The sequence below is a fragment of the Polypterus senegalus genome, chromosome 7 (assembly GCF_016835505.1).
Source record: "Polypterus senegalus isolate Bchr_013 chromosome 7, ASM1683550v1, whole genome shotgun sequence".
In the NCBI taxonomy this organism is placed as follows: Eukaryota; Metazoa; Chordata; class Cladistia; order Polypteriformes; family Polypteridae; genus Polypterus; species Polypterus senegalus.
The window spans coordinates 2499353-2525319 of record NC_053160.1 but is presented as its reverse complement, the minus strand read 5'-3'; the positions used below and the strand labels follow the sequence as shown (position 1 = coordinate 2525319).

At 45.4% G+C, this 25967-nt stretch overlaps 1 protein-coding gene across 1 annotated transcript in view; it reads right to left on the bottom strand.

Annotated features, from left to right (window-relative positions):
- pigg (phosphatidylinositol glycan anchor biosynthesis class G) overlaps positions 1-25967 on the bottom strand; it is a 230978-nt gene that overhangs the window by 1451 nt on the left and 203560 nt on the right. The window contains exons 9-12 of the mRNA XM_039758143.1: positions 22531-22919; positions 21109-21300; positions 17775-18084; positions 13752-13915 (exon numbers count right to left, since the gene is read on the bottom strand). Coding sequence (XP_039614077.1) covers positions 13752-13915; positions 17775-18084; positions 21109-21300; positions 22531-22919 — 1055 coding nt within the window. The remainder of the gene's footprint in view (positions 1-13751; positions 13916-17774; positions 18085-21108; positions 21301-22530; positions 22920-25967) is intronic.

The following is a 25967-nucleotide window of genomic DNA, read 5'->3' as shown; positions in this document are numbered from 1 at the left end:
CATCTTCACGGACAGCTGCTGGTGACCAAGACTGAGTCACTTCGCCTGGTTGTACTCACCTTGTACACGTGCAGCAACATAAACCTGCAAAGCACCTTGGCACGCAGAGGAGAAACCCGCTCTGATTTATTATTAGAGGGTCCTGTGACATTCTGACATAATGACATGAACAATGTGGCCACTCTGTGATGCCATGAGGAGTGTGTAGGGCTACCTGACCTCGAAATGTCTGTCTGCCTGACCTGAAATGTACGACCCCCCAATTCCAATGAAGTTGGCACGCTGTGTAAAACAAATAAAAACAGAATACAATGATTTGCTAATCCTTTTCCACCTCGATTCAATTGAATACACGACAAAGACAAGATATCGATGTTCAAACTGATAAACTTGATTGTTGTTTTGCAAATCTTCACTCATTTTGAATTTGATGTCTGCAACACGTTCCAAAGAAGCTGGGCCAGGGGCATGTTGACCACTGTGTTACATCACCTTGACTTTTAACAACACTCGTTTAATAAGACACTAATTGTTGAAGCTGTGGTGGTGGAATTCTTGATAGATAGATAGATAGATAGAGTGAAAGGCACTATATGATAGATAGATAGATAGATAGATAGATAGATAGATAGATAGATAGATAGATAGATAGATAGATAGATAGATAGATAGATAGATAGATAGATAGATAGATAGATAGATAGATACTTTATTAATCCCAAGGGGAAATTCACAACATCCAGCAGCAGCATACTGATACAAAAAACAACATTAAAGAGTAATAAAAATGCAGGTAAAAACAGACTAATAATAATAATAATAATCCAGCTAATAATGTTAGCATTTACTCCTCCGTGTGGAATTGAAGAGTCACATAGTGTGGCGTCTCCTCAGTCTGTCGCTGAAGCTGCTCCTCTGTCTGGAGATGATCCTGTTCAGTTGATTCTCCATGATTGACAGGAGTCTGCTCAGCGCCCGTCGCTCTTCCACAGATGTCAAACTGTCCAGCTCTGTGCCTACAATACCAGTTTGTCCAGGCGTGAGGCGTCCTTCTCCTTTATGCTGCCTCCCCAGCACACCACCATGTAGAAGAGGGCACTCAGCACAACCGTCTGGTAGAACATCAGCATCTTATTGCAGATGTTGAAGGATGCCAGTCTTCTAATGAAGTATAGTCAGCTCTGTCCTCTCTTACACAGACCAGTATTGGCAGTCCAGTCCAGTTTGTCATCCAGCCGCACTCCCAGGTATTTATAGGTCTTTATTTATAGGCCATTCTTGCTTGATGTACAACTTCAGTTGCTCAACGGTCTGAGGTCTCCGTTGTCGTATTTTGCGCTTTATAATGCGCCACACATTTTCAATGGGAGACCGGTGTGGACTGCAGGCAGGCCAGTCTGGTACCCGCACTCTTTTACTACGAAGCCACGCTGTTGTAACGCATGCAGAATGTGGCTTCGCATTGTTCTGCTGAAATAAGCAGGGACGTCCCTGAAAAAGACGTCACTTGGATGGCAGTATATGTTGCTCCAAAACCTGTATGTACCTTTCAGCATTAATGGTGCCCTTCACAGATGTGCAAGTTACCCATGCCATGGGCACTAACACACCCCCATACCATCACAGATGCTGGCTTTTGAACTTTGCGCTGATAACAATCCGGATGGTCCTTTTCCTCTTTGGCCCGGAGGACACGACGTTCATGATTTCCAAAAACAATCTGAAATGTGGACGCGTCAGACCACAGCACACTTTTCCACTTTGCGTCAGTCCATCTCAGATGAGCTCGGGCCCAGAGAAGCTGGCGGCGTTTCTGGGTGTTGTTCATTTATGGCTTTCGCTTTGCATGGTAGAGTTTTAACTTGCACTTGTAGATGTAGCGACGAACTGTGCTAACTGACAATGGCTTTCTGAAGTATTCCTGCGCCCACGTGGTAATATCCTTTACAGAATGATGTTGGTTTTTAATGCAGTGCCGCCTGAGGGATCGAAGGTCACGGGCATCCAGTGTTGGTATTTGGCCTTGCCACTTACGTGCAGAGATTTCTCCCAAGTTCTCTCAATCTTTTGATGATATTATGGACACTAGATGATGACATCCCTAGATTCCTTGCAATTGTACGTTGAGAAACGTTGTTCTTAAACTGCTCGACTATTTGCCCACGCAGTTGTTCACAAAGTGGTGAATCTCGCCCCATCCTCGCTTGTGAACGACTGAGCCTTTTGCCGGATGCTCCTTTTATACCCAATCCTGACAAACACCTGATTCCAATGAACCTGTTCACCTGTGGAGTGTTCACAACAGGTGTTTTTTGAACATTCCTCAACTTTCCCAGTCTTTTGCTGCACCGTCCCAGCTTTTTTGGAACGTGTTGCAGACGTCAAATTCAAAATGAGTGAAGATTTGCAAAACAACAATAAAGTTTGTCAGTTTGAACATTCGATGTCTTGTCTTCGTCGTGTATTCAATTGAATAGAGGAGGAAAAGGATTAGCAAATCATAGTATTCTGTTTTTATTTACGTTTTACACAACGTGCCAACTTCATTGGAATTGAAGTTGTAGGTAGACAGGAAAGGTGCTATATAAGAGGAAAGGCACTATATAATACATAGAGACTGGAAAGGCAATAGATAGATAGTGTGGCGGGTGGCCACAATCCTTACCCGGCCAGGATGCCCAAAGTGTGATAGGACCAGGGGAGAGAGTATTATCGGGACAGTTTCTCTCCTGATAGGGGGCAGCCCCCTTTGGCTTCCAGTGGGGCCTGTTGGAACCCGTGGCCACCACCAAGGGGCATGTGGACCTTTCCAGGGCCTTATTTGGTCACACCCAGAGGCGAGGCCGGAAGAAGCTCATTTTGGGTGCCCCATAAAATGAAGCCGCCTCACTCCATAAGAGCCGGGAGGAAGAGAAAAGCCTGAGGAGGAGTGGAGGCAGAAGGACAGGCAGCAAGGAGGAATTGTGGTGTGTTGCAGGACTGGTAACTTGGGCGCTGTATTATGTAAATAAATGGGTGTACTGTGGCAAAACCTCCTGTATCCTGCCAGTCTGTCTGTGTCCGGGTTGGCGTGACAAGATTGAGAGATGTGTAAGGCATATATAACAGATAATACAGGAACTGCACTCTGAAATAGGTGGACAGAAAGGCACTATATGACAAAGAGGTAAAAGAAGTGAAAGGCACTATACTCATGGTTAGAACACTCGAGATGAGAACAGGCCATTCAGCCCAACAAAGCTCGCCAGTCCTCTCCACTTATTTCTTCCAAAAAAACATCAAGTCGAGTTTTGAAAGTCCCTAACGTCTTATGTCCGCCACACGACTTGGTCACTTATTTCAAGTGTCTATCGTTCTTTGTGTAAAGAAAAACTTCCTAATGTTTGTGCGACATTTCCCCTTCACAAGTTTCCAGCTGTGTCCCCGTATTCTTGATGAACTCATTTTAAAGTCACCGTCTTGATCCACGGCACTAATTCCCTTCATCATTTTAAACTCTTCAGTCAGGTCTCCTCTTCATCTCTCTAAAGGCTCAGCTCTTTGAATTTTCCTCCTAACTCATCCCCTGTAGTCTTGAATTAGCCTAGTCGCTCTTCTCTGGACCTTCTCTAGTGCTGTTATGTCTTTATGGAGAGCAAAACTTCACCCAGGACTCCAGATGAGGCCTCACCAGTGTGTTATAAAGACTTGAGCAGAACCTCCTGTGACTTGTACTCCACACATCAAGGCGCTATATAACCTGATGTTCTGTTAGACTTGTTAATGGACTCTGAACACTGACAGGAAGTCGATATCTTAGAGTCCACTACGACTCCTAAATCCTTCTCATAAGGTGGACTCTCGATTCTCAGACCACCCATTGTGTATTCAAACCCCACATTTTTACTTCCTATGTGTCATTCTTTACATTTACTGACATTAAATGTCATCTGCCACAAATCTGCCCAAGCCTGTCTGCTGTCCAAGTCCTTCTGTGATGATATAACGGATTCCAAATTATCTGCTAATCCACCTATCTTGGTATCATCTGCAAACTTAACCAGCTTGTTCCTTATATTCCTATCTAAATCACTTACAAATATTAAAAATAGCAGCTGCCCTAGCACTGCCCCCTGCTGGTCACCACTCTTAACATCGGCCAGTTCTCATGAGGTTCCTCACACCGTCACCCTCTGCATTCCTGTGTCTGAGCCAATTCTGCACCCCACACCCTGAACTGCCACTTCTTTTAGTTTGATGCCCACCCTCTCATGTGGCACCTTATCAAACGCTTTCTGCCAGTCCAGATCAATAATCTCATCTGCTCCTCTCTGGTCGTTTCATATTTTGTTGGCTCCTCATAGAATTCCAGCCTGTTAGTCAAACACGACCTCCCTCTTCTGACCCCACGCTGACTGTTCCTCATACCGTCTGTCCTTGCCAGGTGTTTCTCAGTCTTATCCTAAATAATTCCTTATGATTCATTTTCCTGTGATGCCCGTTAAGCTTACTGGCCTGTAGTTGCTCTGATCTGCCCTGTCACCCTTTTTATATAATGGGATGATATTTGCCATTTTCCAGTCCTTTGCGCAGTGACTTCCTAAAAATATATGTCAGGGGTTTCTATCTGAACTCACTGGCCTCCACAAGAACTCGAGGGTTAATATTATCTGGTAGGATTACTGTATGATTAGTGGGTGGATATGAAAGGCGCTGGGTACTCGATGACAAGGTAAACATAGGAAAGGCAGATGATATGAAAGCCACAAGTTGATTGTTAGATAGACTAGGGGGCTCCCCCCAAACCCCCCACCTGCGCGACGCACCAGCAACTTCGCGTCTCTGCCGCTTGCAAACAGCAGATCTTTTAATTCTTCTTTGGGAGGAAACTCTACTTTTCCCTGCTGGCAACAAGAATTAGACGATCTACAAGTCTCCGACTTAAAGTTTAAATCTGAACAATATGTTCGATATCTTTTTGCTGTTCCGTTATTTCAACGAGTTATAATTTCCGTTTGTTTGCGCTAATGCGATCTTTGCTATTATTTTTCTGAGACTTTTGAATTTTCGTCCTTTCATTATCTCTAACCTGCTCTGCATGTGTATCGCGCCAACGTTTTTGAATTCTTTACGATGTTCTACTTTATCATCTACTCTTTGTCTTTTATTTCCGGCCCCGGGCATGGTTACATCTCTTGGCACAAAGTCTCGTCTCGCGGGACATGAAAATGTCTCTCTGAAAAAGTCACGTCTCATCTCTTAAAATATTTTTATTATAATAGAGAGATAAGTAAGGCACTATATAACAGACAGATAGCTAGGTGTATATATAGATAGGAAAGGTAAGATATGATAGAAAGGAATGGCACGAGGTAATAGATAGGAATGGCACTACCTGTGTGATAGCTATGAAGGGCACTAAATAATAAGACAAACATGGAAGGCGCTATATAACAGATCTAAAAGGCATTATACGAGGGGTTGTCAAGCCTAGGTTAGAAAATGGAACGGACCTTCACAAAACCCGGAATGTCATTTCTCAATGCACTCGTGCCACCTGCCTGGGCGTGCCAGCAGAATCAAAGGCTTTATCTCGTCCTCGCCACCATTTGTGCACCGCTTTCTTCGCGTCGTCATCTGTCTTGAAATCGACAACCACCCAGATGTTTTTTTTAGGTGGAAATCACAAGACGTCAAATCTGGCGAATAAGGAGGAGGTGACAATACCTGAAACTTCAGTGTCTCCAGACGAGCCTTGGTGTCCTTAACAGTGGGTCTTGTCCTCAAGACTGCAGTCCCCACTGCTTGGACTGAATAGCAGCAGGCTTCATGTTGGTCTCCAGCAAGTCACAGTAACTTGCAGTGGTGACTGGAGTGTCCCTTGGCATGTGGTGTTCGGGTACACAAGTGGTGGCGAGGACAAGACAACACCTTTTATTCTGCTGGAATCCAGGCATGTGACGCAAGAGCAATGAGAAGGGTGGGGACGACATTGAGAAATGAATGACAGGATCAGTTTTGTGAAGGTTCGTTCCATTCTCTGATAAATCCCATTTTCTAACTTTAGCGTCTAATGGAGAGACAGGACAGGAAAGACACTAGATAAACAAATATGAAAGGCATATAAGAGGTAGACAGCCAGGGCACTCTGGGGAAGACACATTGATAGGAAATGCGATAATATGAGAGGCAGTATATGGCAGACAGACAGACGGTCACAATGTGAGCTGAGGCACGTCCTGTGAATCACTGAAGGTCCAGGAGGGAGTCCTGAGCGCATAAAGGTCTCGAGACCTTCCAGAATTTTCACAATAGGCCTCCCCTCAAGCGCGCTCCATAATTTTGCCAATCTGAGGACTGTCCCATGAAGTGGACTTAACGATTTTAATTTATATTGCGCCTTTTCGTGATTGGGAAAATCTCAAGGCACTTTAAAGATATCAGTAATCAATGACGAGTGAAATGTCTTGTGCAGCGTCACAAGGGGTCAGTGGTGTTCAGGAGTACTTGTGACTTTTCTGAATGCGTTTAGCGCCTTTTCATAATGGCCACCATTCCAAGCCACTGTAAAAGACACACTAGAGTTTTGGGGTTTTTTTTGGCCTTCTCTAAATAGATTTGTACATTGTGGTCACTGGCCTGTGACGTGACTCATCACACATCGAGTTAACGGTGTAAACAGGACTAGAGATGATTTATATAGCGCCTTTTCACACTGAAAGCTGTGCCAGTGTGCGGACTGGTAGGTGAGGGGATTCACTCCAGTCACCTAAGATGTCTGCAGTAAGTACTTAAGGTCAGACTGGTGGCAAGGAATTAGAGACTTTGGTAAATATTTATAGCGCCTTTCCATAGTGAACGCCACTTAGGTTTAACCTGCAATAAGGGACTCTTTGAACATGTGGCACCTTTTCATAGCGAATACAAGACACCAAAATGGTGCATCACCGTTGTGCCCATTTTCTACTGTGTACGCGCCAATGAACGGATCAGGTTCACGTGGTTGGAGCTGAACCCGCAGCCGTGTGGCTGACAGTCCGATGGCTAAGCCCTCCTAAGTCACGCTGCCAGCTCGGTGCTGATTTCCGACCCTATTAGAGTGTCGCCGCTACTCGGCCGGGAGCACTTTGTTACCTTCCTCCCATAACGTAAATCACTTTGTTAAACTTTGGGCCCCACACCACGCTATAAAAAATAAGATTACCTGAAACTTGCCGGCATGGCAGCAGATTCATGGCGTGTCTTTTTTAATTTGTTCCATACTGTCTGCGGGAGGCCTCGGGCTGAAAATATTATTTGATTTAAACACGCTGGCACTACCTCCACAATCACACACAAACGCTAATACAATTATTATTAACGAATCTCAACGACTCCGAATTTTCAATATTCAAACAGCCCGGTGATGGCTGAACTGCACTGCTGCCTCCGCGCTTGGACCCCGGGGTTCAATTCAGGCTGGGATACTTTTTATGGAGCCCAAATTAATTTAAATGGGATTCTTTCCACAGGTTCCATACAGTGAGTGCTGTGTGTGTTATGCAAAAATCACACAGCTGTGAAAAAGTATTTACCCCCTCGTATTCTCCTTTTGTCTTTGGGTATTTCACCCAATCAGTGGCCTCGGACCGTAAGACAAAATGCAAAGTCAGAGAAGGGGAACCTGAGTGAGCGTGCGATCGTTAAACTAACCGAGGAACAAAGTTACCCAACAGCCTTATGGGAAAAGGTAATGCCCCCCACTTTCAATATTTCACTGCAGCACTTTTAGCGGAAATACCCACAACTAAATACATCAACCTGTCATTTGATATTCATCTAGCAACATTTCACAAAATAATTTAAATAAATAAAAATAATAACTGAATAGAAGTGCAGACATATATTCATAGATGAATGATATTTGTTAATTATATAAATGTATATACATATATATATATATACACAAACATATATTCCATCACCATGGAAAATAAAGTAGAAATAATAAAAAGGCCAGAGAGAGGAGAAACTCCATCGTTCATTGGCAGAGCACTTGGTTACAGTCGGCCAACAATAGCATTTATTAAAACAATGGACCTTGAGTTAATTCCAGTCCATTGGGCCTGCTGCTGCTGATGGTCTTTCTCACATACATGATAACCGTGCCAAAGAAGTCCTCTGTCTCTCGCCTCAGTGACTATCGCCTGTTATCACAAAGAGCTTCGAGAGGCTCTGGCGCCACCTAAAAACTGGACTTCCCAAAACACATGACGCTCTCCAGTTTTCCTGTCACTCAAACTGGTCCACTTACGATGCCAATTCATCTACTCTTTAGCTGGCCCTGTTTCATCTGGGCAAAGGAAGCACTTGTGCTAAAATTCTGTTCATTGACTTCAGTTCATCATTCAATCCCATCATCCCTCACAAGCTCATAGGCGAAGTTTGGCCTTCCAGGCTACAACACTCTCTATGCAACTGGATCCTGGACTTCCGTGACCATCTCCATCTCCAGCAGCATCACACTGAGCACTGGTGCCCCCCAAGGCTGTGTCCGGAGCCCACTTTTATTCACTGTGCCGACTCACGACTGCACAGTTATGTAGAACTTTTAACACCACCTCTGGGTTTGCTGACGACACATCGGCGGTGGGGATGAACGAAGACGCACCAGTCCACCATACGTCGTTAAGTACAACAATGTGTTTGCTAAAGTCGACTTCAGACAGGCCCACTGCACATTGAGGGCTCTGCAGTGGAAGTGGTCAGGGTCAACACCCTTAGTGTTCACCTGAAAGGTGACCTTACTTAGTGCCATCTCCGTAGCCAAGAAGGTTACAGCAGCATCTCCACTTTCTTCAGTGGCTGAGGAGGTCAAGTCTACCTCCTCCCATCCTCACCACATTCTACCAGGGCAACATGGTGGGTGTTCTCTGGTTTGGGAATCAGTGTCTCTGACCAGCAAGGACCCACAATGGACAGTACACACGGCAGAAAAGACCACTGGGACCTCACTGGCCTCCATTAAAGAGATTTTTATAAAGCAATGCATCCACAAGGCCTACCCCTCCCATGGTCTCTTTGTCCCACTTCCATCTGGCAGAAGGTACCGTAGCATCCAAACCAGTTCTGTCACAGCTTAGAAGTCCCCAGATCTGCTCCTGGTGGTCCATCTATATACAGGATTTTTGTTTTTCACAACACTGATATAATAAAATAGAGGACATCTGGACCAGTATGGGGGGGGGGCAAATACTTTTTCACAACACTGTTCTTTCTGTCCTTGCCCTGTGATGAACTGACAGCCCCCCTACATCTTCTGCCGCTTTTAGGACAGACAGTGGGACAAGGGAAGGCTGTAAATAGCAGAACGTCGCACATCGGCTCAGTGCGTAGTATTTTAGCCTCGTCTAAGTGAGATTTGCACGTTCTTCCCATGCACCCTGTGTAACGGACAGCCAGAAGCTCGACCCGACCGGGACGCCCAGAGAATGAAAGGATGGGGGAAAGCAGCCACTTTTGGACACTGTCTCCCTCAAGACGCTAGATGGCAGCCTCTATACAACATTGGGATTTGGAGTTTGGCATCACAGCCCTGCTGGGTACCACGGGCAACACCAGGGGACGCTGCGAGAGGACCTTGGGACTCATTCTTTTTACATAGCCCAGAAGAACTATCGAGTCACGGGGACGGAAGCCCAGAAGTACGATATTAAGGACAACAGAACACCCAGCAGGCAAGCCAGAGTCGGGTGGGATGGCGAACGAAGCTTGCTGGGAGGTGTGGAGGAGAAGAAAACAAGATTGTGTACTGGTGATTATTTGGCTGTTGATCTGCGGCTGTGGTACTTGGAGGGCACCGTGCAGAAGGAACAGAAAGAAAATGACTTCTTGGTGCTTTTACCTTGTGGCCAGTGGGTCTGTCTGTTGGGTTTAAGGGGCAACAGTGACCCCCAGCATTCACACCTGCTACGACTGAGTCAAAGTATGGCCATGAGGGGGCACTGTCACTAACTGCAGCTCCTCTTTTTGCCAACAAGATGCCCAATGAGGGTAGCTGAATCCTGCCTATGATGTCCTGAGGAGCTCCGCCCCTTCTATTTGGGACCCTACAAAGCCCCACATCCCCGGATGGTGGCCTCTCACTTTGGACCTGACCCACTCAAGGCTGCCAATTTAACTAAGCAGCCATCTTGGCTATTCGGGCAGATAAGAAGCCTGATTTCTCTTGTGCCACCGAGCGCTCCTTTTTGTTCTGTTTTGTAGCGCATCGCATTAAATGGAGTGGGCCACTTGGCACCCTAAATATATTTTGAGATTCCTCCACTTACACCCCTCGATTTTTGTTTAGTTCTCCAGTTTTGGTTAACTGGCGATCGTACACCGGCCCTACGTGAATGTCAGTGGGCCCCCACTATGAGTTGGCATCGCGTCCAAGGTTTGTTCCTAACTTGCGTCTGATGCTCCAGACCCCTGTGAGACCCTGAAGTGCATTAAGTAAACCTGAGGGGGCTGAGCTGTCGGGGATTTGCACCTCCTCGGTTATCTCTGGAGTGCCCCCCGCTGGCTGCAAGTGCAGACTCATCATCTACTAATGAGGGTCCTGTGTCTTGAGATGACATTCTTTATTATTTACTGTCATTTTGTCTCGACACACAGAGTTTTATACTGAGGAGTTTGAGGCTCGTGTCTGTGAGGGGATTTGCTCACGCAGCACTCCAGACCCGAGGGAGCCGCTTTTACACTTGACCTACAGAAGTTCAAAGACGCTGGACGGCAATACGAATGATGTTGATGTCTGGCAAGCAGGTTGCCCATTTCTGCATTTTTTTTTGTTAAACTGCTGCATGCTGGGACCACCCACATACAGTATATGTCTGCCATCGCGGACACCGTGAGCCGTAATGGACCAGCTGGCAGGCTCAAGATTCACGTCTTCAGTCTGTGTGTCTATGGGCGCTCGGCGGGGTCATCATCAGAAACGATGATCGCTGGAGACCACCACCCACTCCCTCACTTGTATTTTGATCCAGATGTTCTTTCTTGCCTAAGGAAAATAACAGAAACAATTCTGGAGCTTTATTACGATGTTCTGATTACTGGTTGGGTGATTATTTTTTCTTGTCATCTTGATTATTCTGATTGCACGATTCATTTAAAGACCATCAAATTGATCTGCCTTAATTAAAGAAGGAAAGAAAAAAAAAAAATCACATTATTGTTTATTTCTCAAAATCAACTCAGGAATCTTCTTCTGCAACGGGCCTTAACAGAACCTCCTGAGGCAGAAAACGGATTCTTTGTAACTACAGCACCTGTCTGTATCGGAAGGCCACGTTAAAAAAAAAAAAGTCAAACTATTATATAGCGCCTTTCTTAGCTGTCTCTCCGTCCTCATATTTAATGTGTTATCCTGTCAAGGCATCTCATCTACTCACCCACCTGCGGTATAGCGCCTTTCATATCTATTTAGAATTCTTAAATTCAATTCAGTTTTGTACAACACTCTGCACGGAGTGCAGGCACAGAGAGCGGAGACAGGATAAAAGATAAAAAATATTACAACATGTAATGTAAAAATGGAAACCAACACTGAGAGGCCATTCATTCATTAAAACTACAGCCAGTTTATACACAGTAGTGATGGCATCAGCCTGCCAGCTCTCTTTAAATAGCAAAGTGAGTGCCAAGTCTGTGTGCGAGTGTGTGAGGTATCTCTCTAGAAGGAGCGTCCTGTTATATAGTGCCTTTCAATCCTGCTCATTATTCAGTGGCTTTCACCTATCTGTTTACCAAACTGTTATATAGTGCCTTTCATCCATCTGTCTATTATATAGTGCTTTATCTATCTATTTACTTTATAGTGCCATTCACTCTATCTATCATATAGTGCCTTTCACATCTATCTATCCATCTATCTATCATATAGTGCCTTTCATATCTATTATATAGTGCCTTTCATATCTATCTATCTATCATATAGTGCCTTTCACATCTATCTATCTATCCATCTATCTATCATATAGTGCCTTTCACATCTATCTATCTATCAATTATATAGTGCCTTTCACATCTATCTATCTATCAATTATATAGTGCCTTTCATATCTATCTATCTATCTGTCTGTCTATCATATAGTGCCTTTCACATCTATCTATCTATTATATAGTGCCTTTCACATCTATCTATCTATCTATTTATCTATCTATTATATAGTGCCTTTCATATCTATCTATCTATCTGTCTGTCTATCATATAGTGCCTTTCACATCTATCTATCTATCCATCTATCTATCATATAGTGCTATCTATCATATAGTGCCTTTCATATCTATCATATAGTGCCTTTCACATCTATCTATCAATTATATAGTGCCTTTCACATCTATCTATCTATCTATCTATTTATCTATCATATAGTGCCTTTCACATCTATCTATCTATCAATTATATAGTGCCTTTCACATCTATCTATCTATCAATTATATAGTGCCTTTCACATCTATCTATCTATCCATCTATCTATCATATGGTGCCTTTCACATCTATCTATCTATCTATTTATCTATCTATTATATAGTGCCTTTCACATCTATCTATCTATCAATTATATAGTGCCTTTCACATCTATCTATCTATCAATTATATAGTGCCTTTCATATCTATCTATTTATCTATCATATGGTGCCTTTCACATCTATCTATCTATTTATCTATCTATCTATCTATTATATAGTGCCTTTCATATCTATCTATCTATCATATAGTGCCGTTCACTCTATCTATCCCAAACTTCCCCTTGTGACTAGTAGAGCTTACCTAATCTAGTATAGCGCCTTTCACGTCTGTCTGTTGATCTAAGTACCCACCAGTCCCTTTTCCATGCCAGTATTCATCCCGCTGTCTCTCATATAAGAACATAAGACATTTGACCAACAAGAGGAGGCCATTCAGCCTGTCAGTTTTGTCTGTCTATCTGATGGCTATGCTGGTCATCTTCAAGTGACACTTGCAGGAGGGCTTTGGGGGACTTGGCCACCTTAGCTATCAGCAGCTCATCAAATGAGGGTGACAGACTGAGAGCTCCCCTGTCACTTGTCTAAGGTCGTCGGTGTGAGCAGCAGAGTGCGCAGTCCCGTCTCCTGTCCTCTCTGCTCTGACGTTCAATACAAGACCAGGTGAGGTGATTCTGCACTCATGGGCTGTACTGAGACAGACGAGAGGAGAGGAGTCTGTGATGTTTCAGCCAGCACTGCTTCCCAGTCTGGGGTTCAAATTCATGTTTTTGGTCTCCTAGTTATGTCTATTACTGTACACACGTCATTTTAAACTGGCCCTGGTGTGTGTGTGTGTTCACCTTGTCATGGACTAGCACCCTGTTCATTGTTTGATTCTGCCTTGTGTCCTGTGCTAGCTGGGATAGACCCCACACCAGAACCCCCCTCAGGTGAACGCCAGCAGGTTTCACTCCCCCAGCAGTCTGACTACGGCGTGCACTCCCACCCTCCGTGCTCTCTTGACCTTGCCTTCAACTGGAGTGACAGCAGAGCGATGGCGCGGCACGTGTTCAGATGACCCATCAGCCATTGTGACGGTGTTGGATTGTGTCACCTTCTATCCATTACGGTTACTGTGTCATTTTTAAATGGCCGTTACTTTTCGATGTAAACTCTTACACATCCTGTACACAAATAGATTTCTTCTCTATAAAGCCAAATGTCCAAGTTCTATCTATCAATAAACGGACCCCCCATACCCCCCTGCCCACCGGCCATCTCATGGCTGCACTTACCTTTGCGTTTCAGAGCTCAGGTGACAAATGAGGTGAGTGGCCCAAAGCAGAGGCCCGGCGTACGTATGCACCCCGGTGAGAAAAATGGCCGGAACTTCAACGTAGGTCTCCAAGCCCACAAAACCAGCCGAGATGTCCACCGTTGCGATGTTATTGGAGTTGCCCTAAAAAAAAAAACAGAAAAGCAACGCTTACTGGCAAAGGGGGGGTGGAGGGCCACTTAAGACCAGTAAGGGAGACGAGGGGGACGTCATTCACCTCCACAGTCCTCCTGGGTCTCAACGGTGAGACGCGTAGCAGAAGTGAAGCATAAAACATAAAAGGACCCCCGCAGTTTAAGCTTTCTGCACACAGAGTCTCCCCCCCAGACATTTTCTGTGCTCGCGTTCCTCTGGTCACCACTGTGGACAGCTGAGGCTTATACTACTAGTAAGGGGGTAAAGCCATCCTGGAGGTTGGGGGGCGCCATTCTGTGGTAGAGACCACCACGATAGCAGGGAGAAACAGGAATCCTCTGGCATGAAAATCCAAATATTTCATAAAAAAAGATTACACATTTTTAGAGTCCTTCTCATCCCAAATACAATACAATACAATACAATAATGCCCAAAATCACACAAGAAGGGCAGCAATGGGCTTTAACAGGCCCTGCCTTCTGATAGCCCCCCAGCCTCGACTCTCTAAGAAGAGAAGGAAAGAAAAAATGGAAGACACCTCGGGAAAGGCGGTTCAAAGAGAGACCCCTTTCTAGGTAGGATGGGCGTGCAGTGGGTGTCCAAAAAAAGTGTTTGAGTCAATACAATACAATAGACAGAACAGAACAAATCCTCAATACAATACGAGACACAGAACAGAAGACAAGTGAAATTCTGACTTGCAGGTGCTAACTACAGTTGTGCTGTAAAGTTTGTGAACCCTTTAAAATTTTCTAGATTTCTCTATAAATACGACCTAAAACATCAGCAGATCTTCACTCAAGTCCTAACAGTAGATAAAGAGAAACCAGTTGAACAAATGAGACAAAAATATTAGACTTGGTCATTTATTTATTCAGGAAAATGATCAAATATTACATATCTGTGAGTATGTGACCCTTTGCTTTCAGTATCTGCTGTGACCCCCCAATAACTAAAACTAAACGTTTCCGGTAACTTTGCTCATTCCTGCACACCGCTTGGAGGAATTTTCGCCCATTCCTCCGTACAGAACAGCTTCAACTCTGGGATGTTGGTGGGTTTCCTCACATGAACTGCTCTCTTCAGGTCCTTCCACAACATTTCGATTGGATTAAGGTCAGGACTTTGACTTGGCCATTCCAGAACATTCACTTTATTCTTCTTTAACCATTCTTTGGTAGAACGACTTGTGTGCTTAGGGTTGTTGTCTTGCTGCATGACCCACCTTCTCTTGAGATTCAGTTCATGGACAGATGGCCTGACATTTTCCTTTAGAATTCTCTGATATAATTCAGAATTCAGAATTCATTGTTCCATCAATGAAGGCAAGCCGTCCTGGCCCAGATGCAGCACAACAGGCCCAAACCATGATACTACCACCACCATGTTTCACAGATGGGATGAGGTTCTTATGCTGGAATGCAGGGTTTTCCGTTCTCCAAACATAACACTTTTCATTTCTATTTTGATCTCATCCGTCCACAGAACATTCTTCCAGTAGCCTTCTGGTTTGTCCACGTGATCTTTAGTAAACTGCAGACGTGCAGCAATGTTTTTTTTGGAGAGCAGTGCCTTTCTCCTTGCAACCCTGCCATGCACACCATTGTTGTTCAGTGTTCTCCTGATGGTGGACTCATGAACATGAACATTAGCCAATGTGAGAGAGGCCTTCAGTTGGGGTCCTTTGTGACCTCGCCGACTATTACACGTGTGCCTTGCTCTTGGAGTGATCTTTGTTGGTCGACCACTCCTGGGGAGGGTAACAATGGTCTTGAATTTCCTCCATTTGTACACAATCTGTCTGACTGTGGATTGGTGGAGTCCAAACTCTTCAGAGATGGTTTTGTAACCTTCTCCAGCCTGATGAGCATCAACAACTCTCTTTGTGAGGTCCTCAGAAATCTCCTTTGTTCGTGCCATGATACACTTCCACAGACGTGTGTTGTGAAGAGCAGACTTTGATCGATCCTGTTCTTTAAATAACACAGGGTGCCCACTCACACCTGATTGGCATCCCATTGACTCGAATTTCACCTTCAAACTAACTGATCATCCGTGAGGTTCACATACGTCTGCCACTCACTAATATGTAATATTTGATCATTTTCCTCAATAAATAAATGACCAAATCTAATATTTTTGTCTCATTTGTTTAATTGGTTTCTCTTTATCTACTTTTAGGAGTTGAGTGAACATCTGATGATGTTTTAGGTCATATTTATGCAGAAATATAGAAAATTCTAAAGGGTTCACAAACTTTCATGCACAACTGTACCATCAGAGGCATTGTGATTGGTGACAGATGTAAAAGACACTATATAATAAAGATAAATGTGAAAGGCACTATATAATAGGTTTGTAGGGTCCTTACTGCCCCATATGCAGAGTCCCACGAATTTCTAAATTGCGTGTGCTAATCACGTTGTCTGGTACCATAATTAGTGGCGGACATGAAAAGCACAGGAATAGATAGAGAAGTGTGAAAGGCGCTATATAATAGGCTTACAGAGTCCACCGACTACCTCCTTGAATGGGTTAATCAGTCTGAAAGACGAGAGCAGATCTTCTGTCTTCCTTATCTGGACATACGACTCACATTACAGGTCATTTATAAGGAGGAGGAGGAAGAGGAGGGCTATCACTACTGGGCGGGGCCACATGTTTGAGTTGCAGCCAGTTGAGTGAATGGAGAACAATGACTCAATGATGGGTGGGTGGAGCTACAAGCCCGACGGGAAGCCAGCTGGGCGGGGCTGCTTAGGCTTACAGGGCCCTTATTGTGACATGCAGAGGGTCCAGTGAGATTCTGACTTGCACATGGGAATGGCACTCTCAGGCTCCCGGATGAGTGACACATTTGAAGGGCACTATATAACAGAGAGAGAGGTAGGCAGGGGAGGCAGGCACTATATAATAGTGTGCTGTGTACCGAGTCCAGTGAAATCTAACCCACATGCAGCACATCACTACTCTCCGGTGCTGTGACTTGTGAACAGAGCGACTCTACCTTGAAACTTCTGTCTTTCTAACCTAAAAAGTCTCAGGGTGTGTTTGTCACAAATGAATATAACATGCATGGCAGGTAAATTAGGAGGAGGAGGGCTATTGGCAGTGGGCAGGGCTAAATGTTGGAGTGGCAGCCAACTGGGTGGCTGGAGCAAAACATTCAAGGGGCAGATGGGTGGGTGGAGTTAGACGCTCAAGGGTCACTCCCAGCTCTCTAATTGGTTAATTAGATTGGCTGGCCACCAATCCGAGTGCCAGGTGCTTTCAGAGGTTAGAAAATGAACAGATGGAGTTTTATAGAATGGATGGGGGGCTCCGCACTGCCTTCTCGTGGGGTCAGGATATCTGACAGAATGGCGCCCTGCTGATTCACCTTATGTGTTATGTCAGGGTGTTCTACGGGTTCAGGGCACTCGTTGCCATATTTGTGAACAGGCAGGAAATCAGCAGTGGGGAGTGAACGGGCAGCCTTGTGGGTTACAGTCCGATGCCCTCTCTGCCAGGTCATAGCTCCCCACTTGCCAGTCCAATGGTTGCGTAATCCACCATTTAACCCAGTGAGCTGCCCCTCGCTCCTCACGCCATGCAGACATTTGTGGCTCAGCTGAATCACCTGTGGACGCCCTTATTGAGTTTCCAGTTGTGTAACGTGCGCATTTTATTCAAATATAAAGTCTGCTACGCTGCTGCTTTTGTCGTCAACTCCCTTTTATAAGCCCCTAATTCCAGTCTTCATAGCTCAGTCCAATTAAGAAAATGTATTTTGAAAACTCAGCGAGCTTCAGTTGCAGAAAGACAAATGGCTTTAATGAGCGGCCGTGAGACGGCGAGCAGCCTTACCTGAAAGTAAAAGAAGGCCTGGCCCAGCCAATAGTGCATGATGGTGGTCTGTGCCGCGTCGTACTTGAGGGCCCTCCAGATGAAGCGACTCATGAGGCTCTGAATGACAAGGCTGAACACCAACACCGGCAGGTTGTGGGGTCTGAAGAGCAAAGCCACCACGAGCACCAGGCCGCTGTACACCTCCCACAGTCCTCTGCTTCGCGCCTCTCCGCCGGCGGCCACCACCTGGGACTTGAGGAGGTCCTTCACCCCCGTGAAGAGAATGCCGAGGACAAAGACGTAGACGAAGCGGGCCTCCAGCACTCCCCTGCGGGCACAGGACAGAAACACGTTAGGGCGTGGGCAGCATCTGGGGTGAAGACGCTTGGTCCTCAGCAAAATGATGAAAGTCAGGACCCTTTGGCGAGGGATGACATACTGACAGAGGAAAGGCACTATATAATAAATAAACGTAACAGAGAGAAGGAAAAGATAGAAAGGTGCAGAGAGAGCAACAGATAAACAGAAAAGGCACAATAAGATAGACATAAGAAAGGCGCTATATAACAGATAGATAGATAGATAGATAGATAGATAGATAGATAGATAGATAGATAGAGTGAAAGGCACTATATAGATAGATAGATAGATAGATATAGAGTGAAAGGTGCTATATAATAGATAGAGTGAAAGACGCTATATAATAGATAGATAGATAGATAGATAGATAGATAGATAGGGCGCTATATAATAGATAGATAAATAGAGTGAAAGGCACTATAGGATAGACAGACAGATAGATAGATAAAGACACTATATAATAGATAGATAGAAGTGTATGAAGATAAACCCGATGGCCATTATAAACGACAAACCCACATGGAGGACTCGCAGCCATCACAATTCGGGGGGCTCCTCCTCACACCTCTGTGGTCCCTGACTGGTGTTGCCTCCTTGATCTTTGGCCCAGTCAGACGTTTTCTTTCTCTTCAGCTCTTCTGCCGTGCGTCTCAAACAGGGTTTGTCTTTGCCGTATCACAGTACCGTGTATATTATATTTATATATTCAGCCCGATTTCCCCCCAGCCTATCTATCCAGCTATCAGAATGTGAAGAGCACACGGAGCAGCTAGCAAAGTCAGAACGAGTGACAAATAATTGAGTCGCAGGGCCAGCGGATGGCAGAGCCACCGCATTAATTAATTAACAGCACTGCTGCCCATCTGATGCGCACAACAAAAGGCTTCTCTGAAATTAAAACGGCGGCACGTCCGCAATGTGCAATAAACAAAAGAGCCCGTCCCGTTATCTTGGCAGCACAGCTTCACGATGTGACAAATGCCAGGCCACCGTGCGGCAGGCAGAAGTGATGGATGTGCACCGAACCGACGGGACGGACCTCCTGCTTTATGGTCTTTCTGGAAATGACTGCTAAATACCACTGAGGCGTTTTCTGCCATTTTATGATTAACCAAAATTCCTTCCCATTGAGTGTATTTGTCATAGAGCGCCTTTTGCAGAGCACAGGATACTCGGTGGTGCAACTCAAATTTGATGGTCTCTAGTACTTAAAAAAAAGAAAAAAAAAAAAAACTGGGCCACCACCATGTGAAAGTAAACTGAATCCAATTAGTAAAGACCCCATCAACGAGATACGTCAAGCATTTAAGGTCTGTAAATGGCCACCAGTCATAATTACACCTGGTGGACCTGTGGGCACGAGGACCCCAATGACCCGTTCATTCAGCTTGTTAGGAGTGAAGCCCCACCACTGGCACTGCCTTTATGTGACAGGTTTTGTGCTTTTCAGTGATTTTGCCTTTTGGAGGACAAGTTCATTCTGGTCTGTGGCCCCTCAATGTCACCCTGCTGTAGATGAAGCATCAGGTGGTGTCTCTCGATGTCACCTAACCCAGGATGATCTACTGTCTCACATTTGCTCCTGCTTATAATAGATTGCCATGTTATCATGTTATTCATCCTTCTTAATAAAAGCACAAGTGTCTCTGGGTCTCTCCTGTTGCTACGTCTCTGGTTTTCAACAGATGGCGCATGCCACGCATCACAAACATCTGCTTTAACAAATCCTGTACCAAATGGTGTGTAACAGAGATGTAGTGACCGGACACGTTAGCATTGAAGTCTGCGTCGATTATTTAGGTGGGTAGCACAGCTGGTACACCATTAAGGCTTTGTCTGCCAGCCCACCCGTGATTATAATGCAAAGTGGCACAAGGCGCTCCAAAGGCACTCATGTTACTTGTATATACTACTGCTGGAGTCTGAGGAGCCTTTTAATGTGCGAGATCCTGATGTGGACTGGGATTGGGAATTTTATATTTATCTAGAGTGCTACTTAGAGCTATAAACTGTATGGTGCCTCTTACATCTACAGTATCTCTCTGTCAGTCTGCTCTGCATGTGGGACAAATAATGACTCTGGACACAATCCTGTGACAATTTGGTCTTTCACATCTACCTGTAGGACGTATAATGCGGACGCTACGCTCACTAATCAGTGTGCCCGAGAGTCGCCCAGTGTGCCCATGGGTTACACGTCGATAGGCACAATCAAGGAAGACTTTTACTGGACTCTCTACACGGGACGATAAAGAGCACAACTGATAGACAGAGTGAAGTGTAAAGGGTGCTACAGTATATAACAGACAGACATAAAAGGCACTATACGATAGATAGAACTTTATTATAAAGTGCCTATAAAATCTACTGTGTCTGTCTATATCTATGTGTTTAGAATAATGTTTAGAGCTATTACAGTATATATAGTGCCTTTCACTCTGTCTATCTATAATATAGTGCCTTTCATATCTATCTATTATATAGTGCCTTTCACATCTATCTATCATATAGTTTCTTTCACTCTGTCTATCTATAATATAGTGCCTTTTTATATCTATCTATTATATATTGCCTTTCACATCTATCTATCATATAGTGCCTTTCACTCTATCTATTATATAGTGCCTTTCACATCTATTTATCATATAGCGCCTTTCACTCTGTCTATCTATTATATAGTGCCTTTCACATCTGTCTATCATATAGTGCCTTTCACTCTATCTATCGATCTCCTTACATGTCTATCTTGTATATAGTGCCTTACTCATCTTTCTATCTGTCTATCTATCATATAGTGTCTTTCCATCTGTGTATTTCTCTGACTAAGGTGCTCCTCTGCAGTAATCCAGCTGTTGGAGATCAGGGTCGTGTTTTATGTTGTTTTGCACTCACATGTGATGAGACTTTCATGGTGCCCTGGGCACAGATAATAATAATAAGGACCCTACAAGATGAAAGATGCAAAAAGGAAAACCACGAGGCTGCAACTTACTTGGACAGATCTCTCCCATGCTGTTGCCATGGAAACTGCACATTGCCCACCGCCGCTCGGTAACTGTAGACCCCCAGCAGCCCCATGCCAAGGGCGATTTTTGAGACCATCGAGCATCTCTTGTGAATGAGCAGGAAGATCAGGACCAGGGAGGAGAAGGCCAGGAAGGAAAGCTCCACGTTGTGTTCAGAGCTGGAAGGGAAGCAGACAAAGGCGGAGCTCGAGTTACAAGTCAGAGCCATCAGACGTGTGAAAGGAGAGGACAGTCGTGTGCTGCCATAACGCTGACATCAGAGCTGGACAACATGTCAGTTACTACAGAAGCCATTTCACTCCCACTCACACATGTGTGCACCACGTACTTCAACAGCAACAACAACAATGTATTTCTTGTAGAGCCCAAAATCATACAAGGAAGGCCTCAGTGGGCTTTGACAGACTTTAACTTCAGGGTCCTCCCTCGGTCCAAAGTGTCCAGTCAGGTCAGATGAGGACTTTGAATTGAATTGGCTTGTTATGTCTGTGCACCCTGGGTGGGCATTCAAGGCACAGAAGAGCTTTAGGGATCAGGGAAAATCTGCAGAGGAAAAGAACGCCAGACAGATGTGGGCACAGAGACTCGATCACAGACAGACCACAGACACCTTCTGAAACAGACAAACAGATTCTGGAATTCTGTCTAGAAGTCACTTCTGAAACTCGGACAGATACAGACATACATATAAAAGACACTATGATACACAGACAGACAGACATGAAAGGCGCTGTATAATAGATACGGGGAAATACTACAGGCTGATACGAAAGGCACTGTATGATAGATAGATGTGAAAGGCACTATATAATAGATAGATGTGAAAGACGCTATATAAAATACAACTAGACATGACACTATTTGAAGTACACAAAGACGGATGGCTTGACAGAAAATCACAATGTAGACTACACAGAGATACACAAACAGGTGGCTATGAAAGGCACTATATAACAGGCAGAAAAGGCACAATTAGAATAGGGATACTAAAGGACCGGGTCATTTTGAAAGACGCTATATAACAGATGGGCACAGGCAGTTACTGGGGTGGCCCAATGAAGTATGCCCGCTGGCTGTGCCCACTCAGCTCTTCTCCTATGTAGCTTGAAAATAATGTAACTAAAGTGGAGCCCCTTCACAATTTGGGCAGCAGCCGACGCTGTGGTTTGGGACCCCCTGGGGTTCCATTACTCAATCAGGGTGGCACAATGGGATGGCCCCTACACCTTACAGATATCTCTAGTGTGGCACACGGGCTTGGTGTTTTTAGACTCCAAACAACTTGGCATCTTTCGGGGTCCCGAGACGTTAAAGCAGAACAAGGTAACGAGAAGTAAAGTGAAGACCCAGGCGTTCACTTCCAGCTTTACACAATCTGCCCAACTCACCTGTTGAGCCAGTGCCCAAAGTCGGGGAGGTGAGCCCACTGGACGCCCGTCTGGTTCAAGGAGCGCAGCAGGCGGCAGCACGCCAGAGTCACCAGGGGTGTGGCCAGTGCCAGCCACTTCTCGTGCCTCTTTAAAAGTCGGCCGCCGTAGTCGTAACCTTCCAGGTCTTCCTTCGAAGGGGTGCAGACGCCGCCCTCTGGTGTCTCCTTGAAGTACTTCCTGCACACGTCCTGCAGCACCGCCACACACAAGGTGTTCACCAAGAAGTACCACGTCTGGTGTTCCTCTTCGATAAAGCTGCTGGCACCGAGGCTCAGCACGTGGCCCAGGGTGCCCGCCAGAAGAAGGGTGTCCAGCTCAGAAAATCCTGAATCTGATGACAGCTGCGCCTGCAAGACAAAAAAAAAAAGTCTGTGCCCAAAATGTCACCAAATGTCATACAAAAGTGAGCTGACTGGCACATGGTGTATGAAAGCAGGCGGCACAGCACTGGTGCCACCCACGAGACTGTGGACCAACCAGAGCTGCCAACAGCATCTAAAAAAACATTTCATCCCCAGTGAAAGGCGCTATATACAATAAAGACTAACCTCTCTATTGATTGGACCCTGCCGTATTTGTCAGTCTTATGATGACTCCATTCTCCTTCATCGCCTCGTCTTATCCTTGCTGCTTTGATATTTACTTTCAGTCTTGTGATCACAATCAATATGAAAGGCGCTATATAAAGACAGACACTGTGACTTAACCTTGGATTTGCGTCGATTTTACGATTATCACAGTCTCTTCTGAGCCACGCCGTGTGATGGCACCTGACCCTCTCCGCCTTAACTACTGTTAGCGGACCACCATGGACTTCTTTAATCCTCTTCAGAGAACTTGGACTCGCTTCATTTTTAATGTTCAGTCTGATTTTGCTGCCAAGTTCTTCAACAAATGAGCTGTGATTACTTTAAATGGCGCCAGCATGCCACAGGGGACAACGAGGGGCCTGTGGGGCTCTATTACGTGTGATAACCGAGCTGGATTTCTGTGTGGCATAGTTGGTAGAGTGTTGGACCCCACACAAGGATGCTGGTTCAAATCCCACCACTGACCCACTGTGTGAAGCTCCAGATGAAACTGGACACAACTGTACCAAATGTCAGCGTCTTGGGGTGACGGTCACTACAGAAAAGGTGCTATAAAATGTAAAAGGAATGAAATAAGCAGACTGTAGACCCACAAAGTGCCAATACACTTGTGAGGGACCCTCCGTGGTCAGAATATTGGGGGTGTGAGGACAGAACTGGTCACCTACAAGACCTCTGTCTGTTTGTGTTACCAAAGGACACGGTGACATCGGTGACAATAGATGAGACCATCCTGGCCACATCAGACTTGGCACAGGGTGCCACCCATCACAGGGCCACCTTCTGTAGTTGGCCCTCAATTCATAGGAAGTGCGAGTGGTGCCATTTTCTACAATGGCCTAATCCTTGAGACAGGAGGGGGGTGAGGGGGTGACCAACTGAGAGTGACAGACGTGTGCCCCCCAAAAATCTGACATTTCTGTGCCTTGATGCTGACTAGAAGCCACCTCCTGCTTAATTAATTAGTGACAGGTGGGCCACCTCACTCCTGTCCACAGTCTTGTGATTTGTGGCATCTTCAGCACATTGGCATCAGATGGCATCATCATTATGGTCTTTGTGCAGCAAGACCCAGAACTGAAAAAGAGAGAGAGAGAGAGACAGCCACTTCTGAACGTTAAAAGCTGATTGGCTGTTGTGCCAAGGGAGGTCTCCTTTAGCTCAGCTGGTGTGGGGTGAATCTGAGGACCCGGGTTCAAGTGAGGACATGCGATGGAAAGGGGAAGAACCGGTGACCTCTGGGGGCTCGTCCTGAATCACGGAAGGGAACAGTATGCAGATGTGTAATAAGACGAGTCCACCACCCACTACTGCCATCTTAAAGGGGACGAGAATCTGAAAGTGGGGGAGCCGACCTGAGCAGAGACAAATGGAGAGCAGCTGATGTGGGGGGGCCTGAGAGAGAGAGAGAGAGAGAGGCAAACACACACACGCTGTCAGCAGAGGTGGAGCCTGAAAGAGAGACACACGCGGTCAGAAAGGGTGGAGCCCGAGAGAGAGAGAGAGAGGCACTGTCAGAAGAGGTGGAGCCTGAGAGAGAGGCGCACACACACACACTGTCAGCAGGGGTGGAGCCTGAAAGAGAGACACATGCGGTCAGAAGAGGTGGAGCCTGAGAGAGAGGCACACACACACTGTCAGCAGGGGTAGAGCTTGAAAGAGAGACACACGCGGTCAGAAGGGGGACGCCCGTGTCCCGTTGTGACTAACGAGTCAGTCACCAAAGGTGTCGTCCGATACGTACAGAGAGACCTCAACATTCTGGAGTGCCGATGAGACCCGACACCCACGTTCATCTTCTAACTTCCCAGATTGAGACGACATGGCGCTCCTCTACCTCGCCGGCGTAAATGAAACTCTAATGACGGCCATCATTTATATGCTAATCCAAATGTACTTTCATATTGGGGCCGATGTGCCCGCGTGTCTTGTTGGCTCGCTCAGCCGCCGTTTCCTTCATCGGATCTGGCAGATAGTCTATCAAATTAAAATCAACTGAAGGCGGCCATTAGCCAAACGCTTCAGGTCTGACTTGGTGTTTAATTACGCCGGGCATCGTGCAACCGCCTTCTCATTCTTGGAAGCGATTTCACTTCATTTGGGTCCATTTGCTGAGGAAGGGGCCAGAGGGGCGCACTGGCACTACCTGACTAGTAAAAGCTTTGCTTCCCCTGTCACCACTTAAAAGCAAGACTGGCATCTCTCATTTGAATTAAAACAATGCCAGGGTTAACTCGAAAAGGTGTTGGAAGCTGTAGCTGGGCACACTGGCACTAACTAAAAAAGAATTGTTTCTGTTGTGACACTGCTTCCTCTATCAGCAAACAAGAGCAAGACTGGCATCTAAATATCAAAGTAAAATGGTGCCAGGGTATCTGATATGGTGATGGGAGAGGAAGCTGGGCACACTGGCACTAATTAACTAAAAAAGATTTGTTTCTGTCATGACACTACTTCCTCTATCACCACATAAAAGCAAGACTGGCATCACTGCATTTAGGTAAAATAATGCCAGGGTTACCAACATGTTCTTGGAGGGGTAGTTGGGCACACTGGCAGTTATTGGCCAAAACAAAACATTGTTTCCATCATGCCATTGCTTCTTTTGATACCACACAAAAGAAAGACTGGCATCTCTAAACTGAAATTAGACTTGCCAGGGTATCCAACATTGTGTTGGATGGGGCAGCTGGGTGCACTGGAACTATTTGACTAATAAAATTTTTTCCATCAGGACACTGCCTACCTTCTCTAAGAGCACACCAAGGTAAGACTGGCATCACTGAATTTAAGTTAAACAATGTT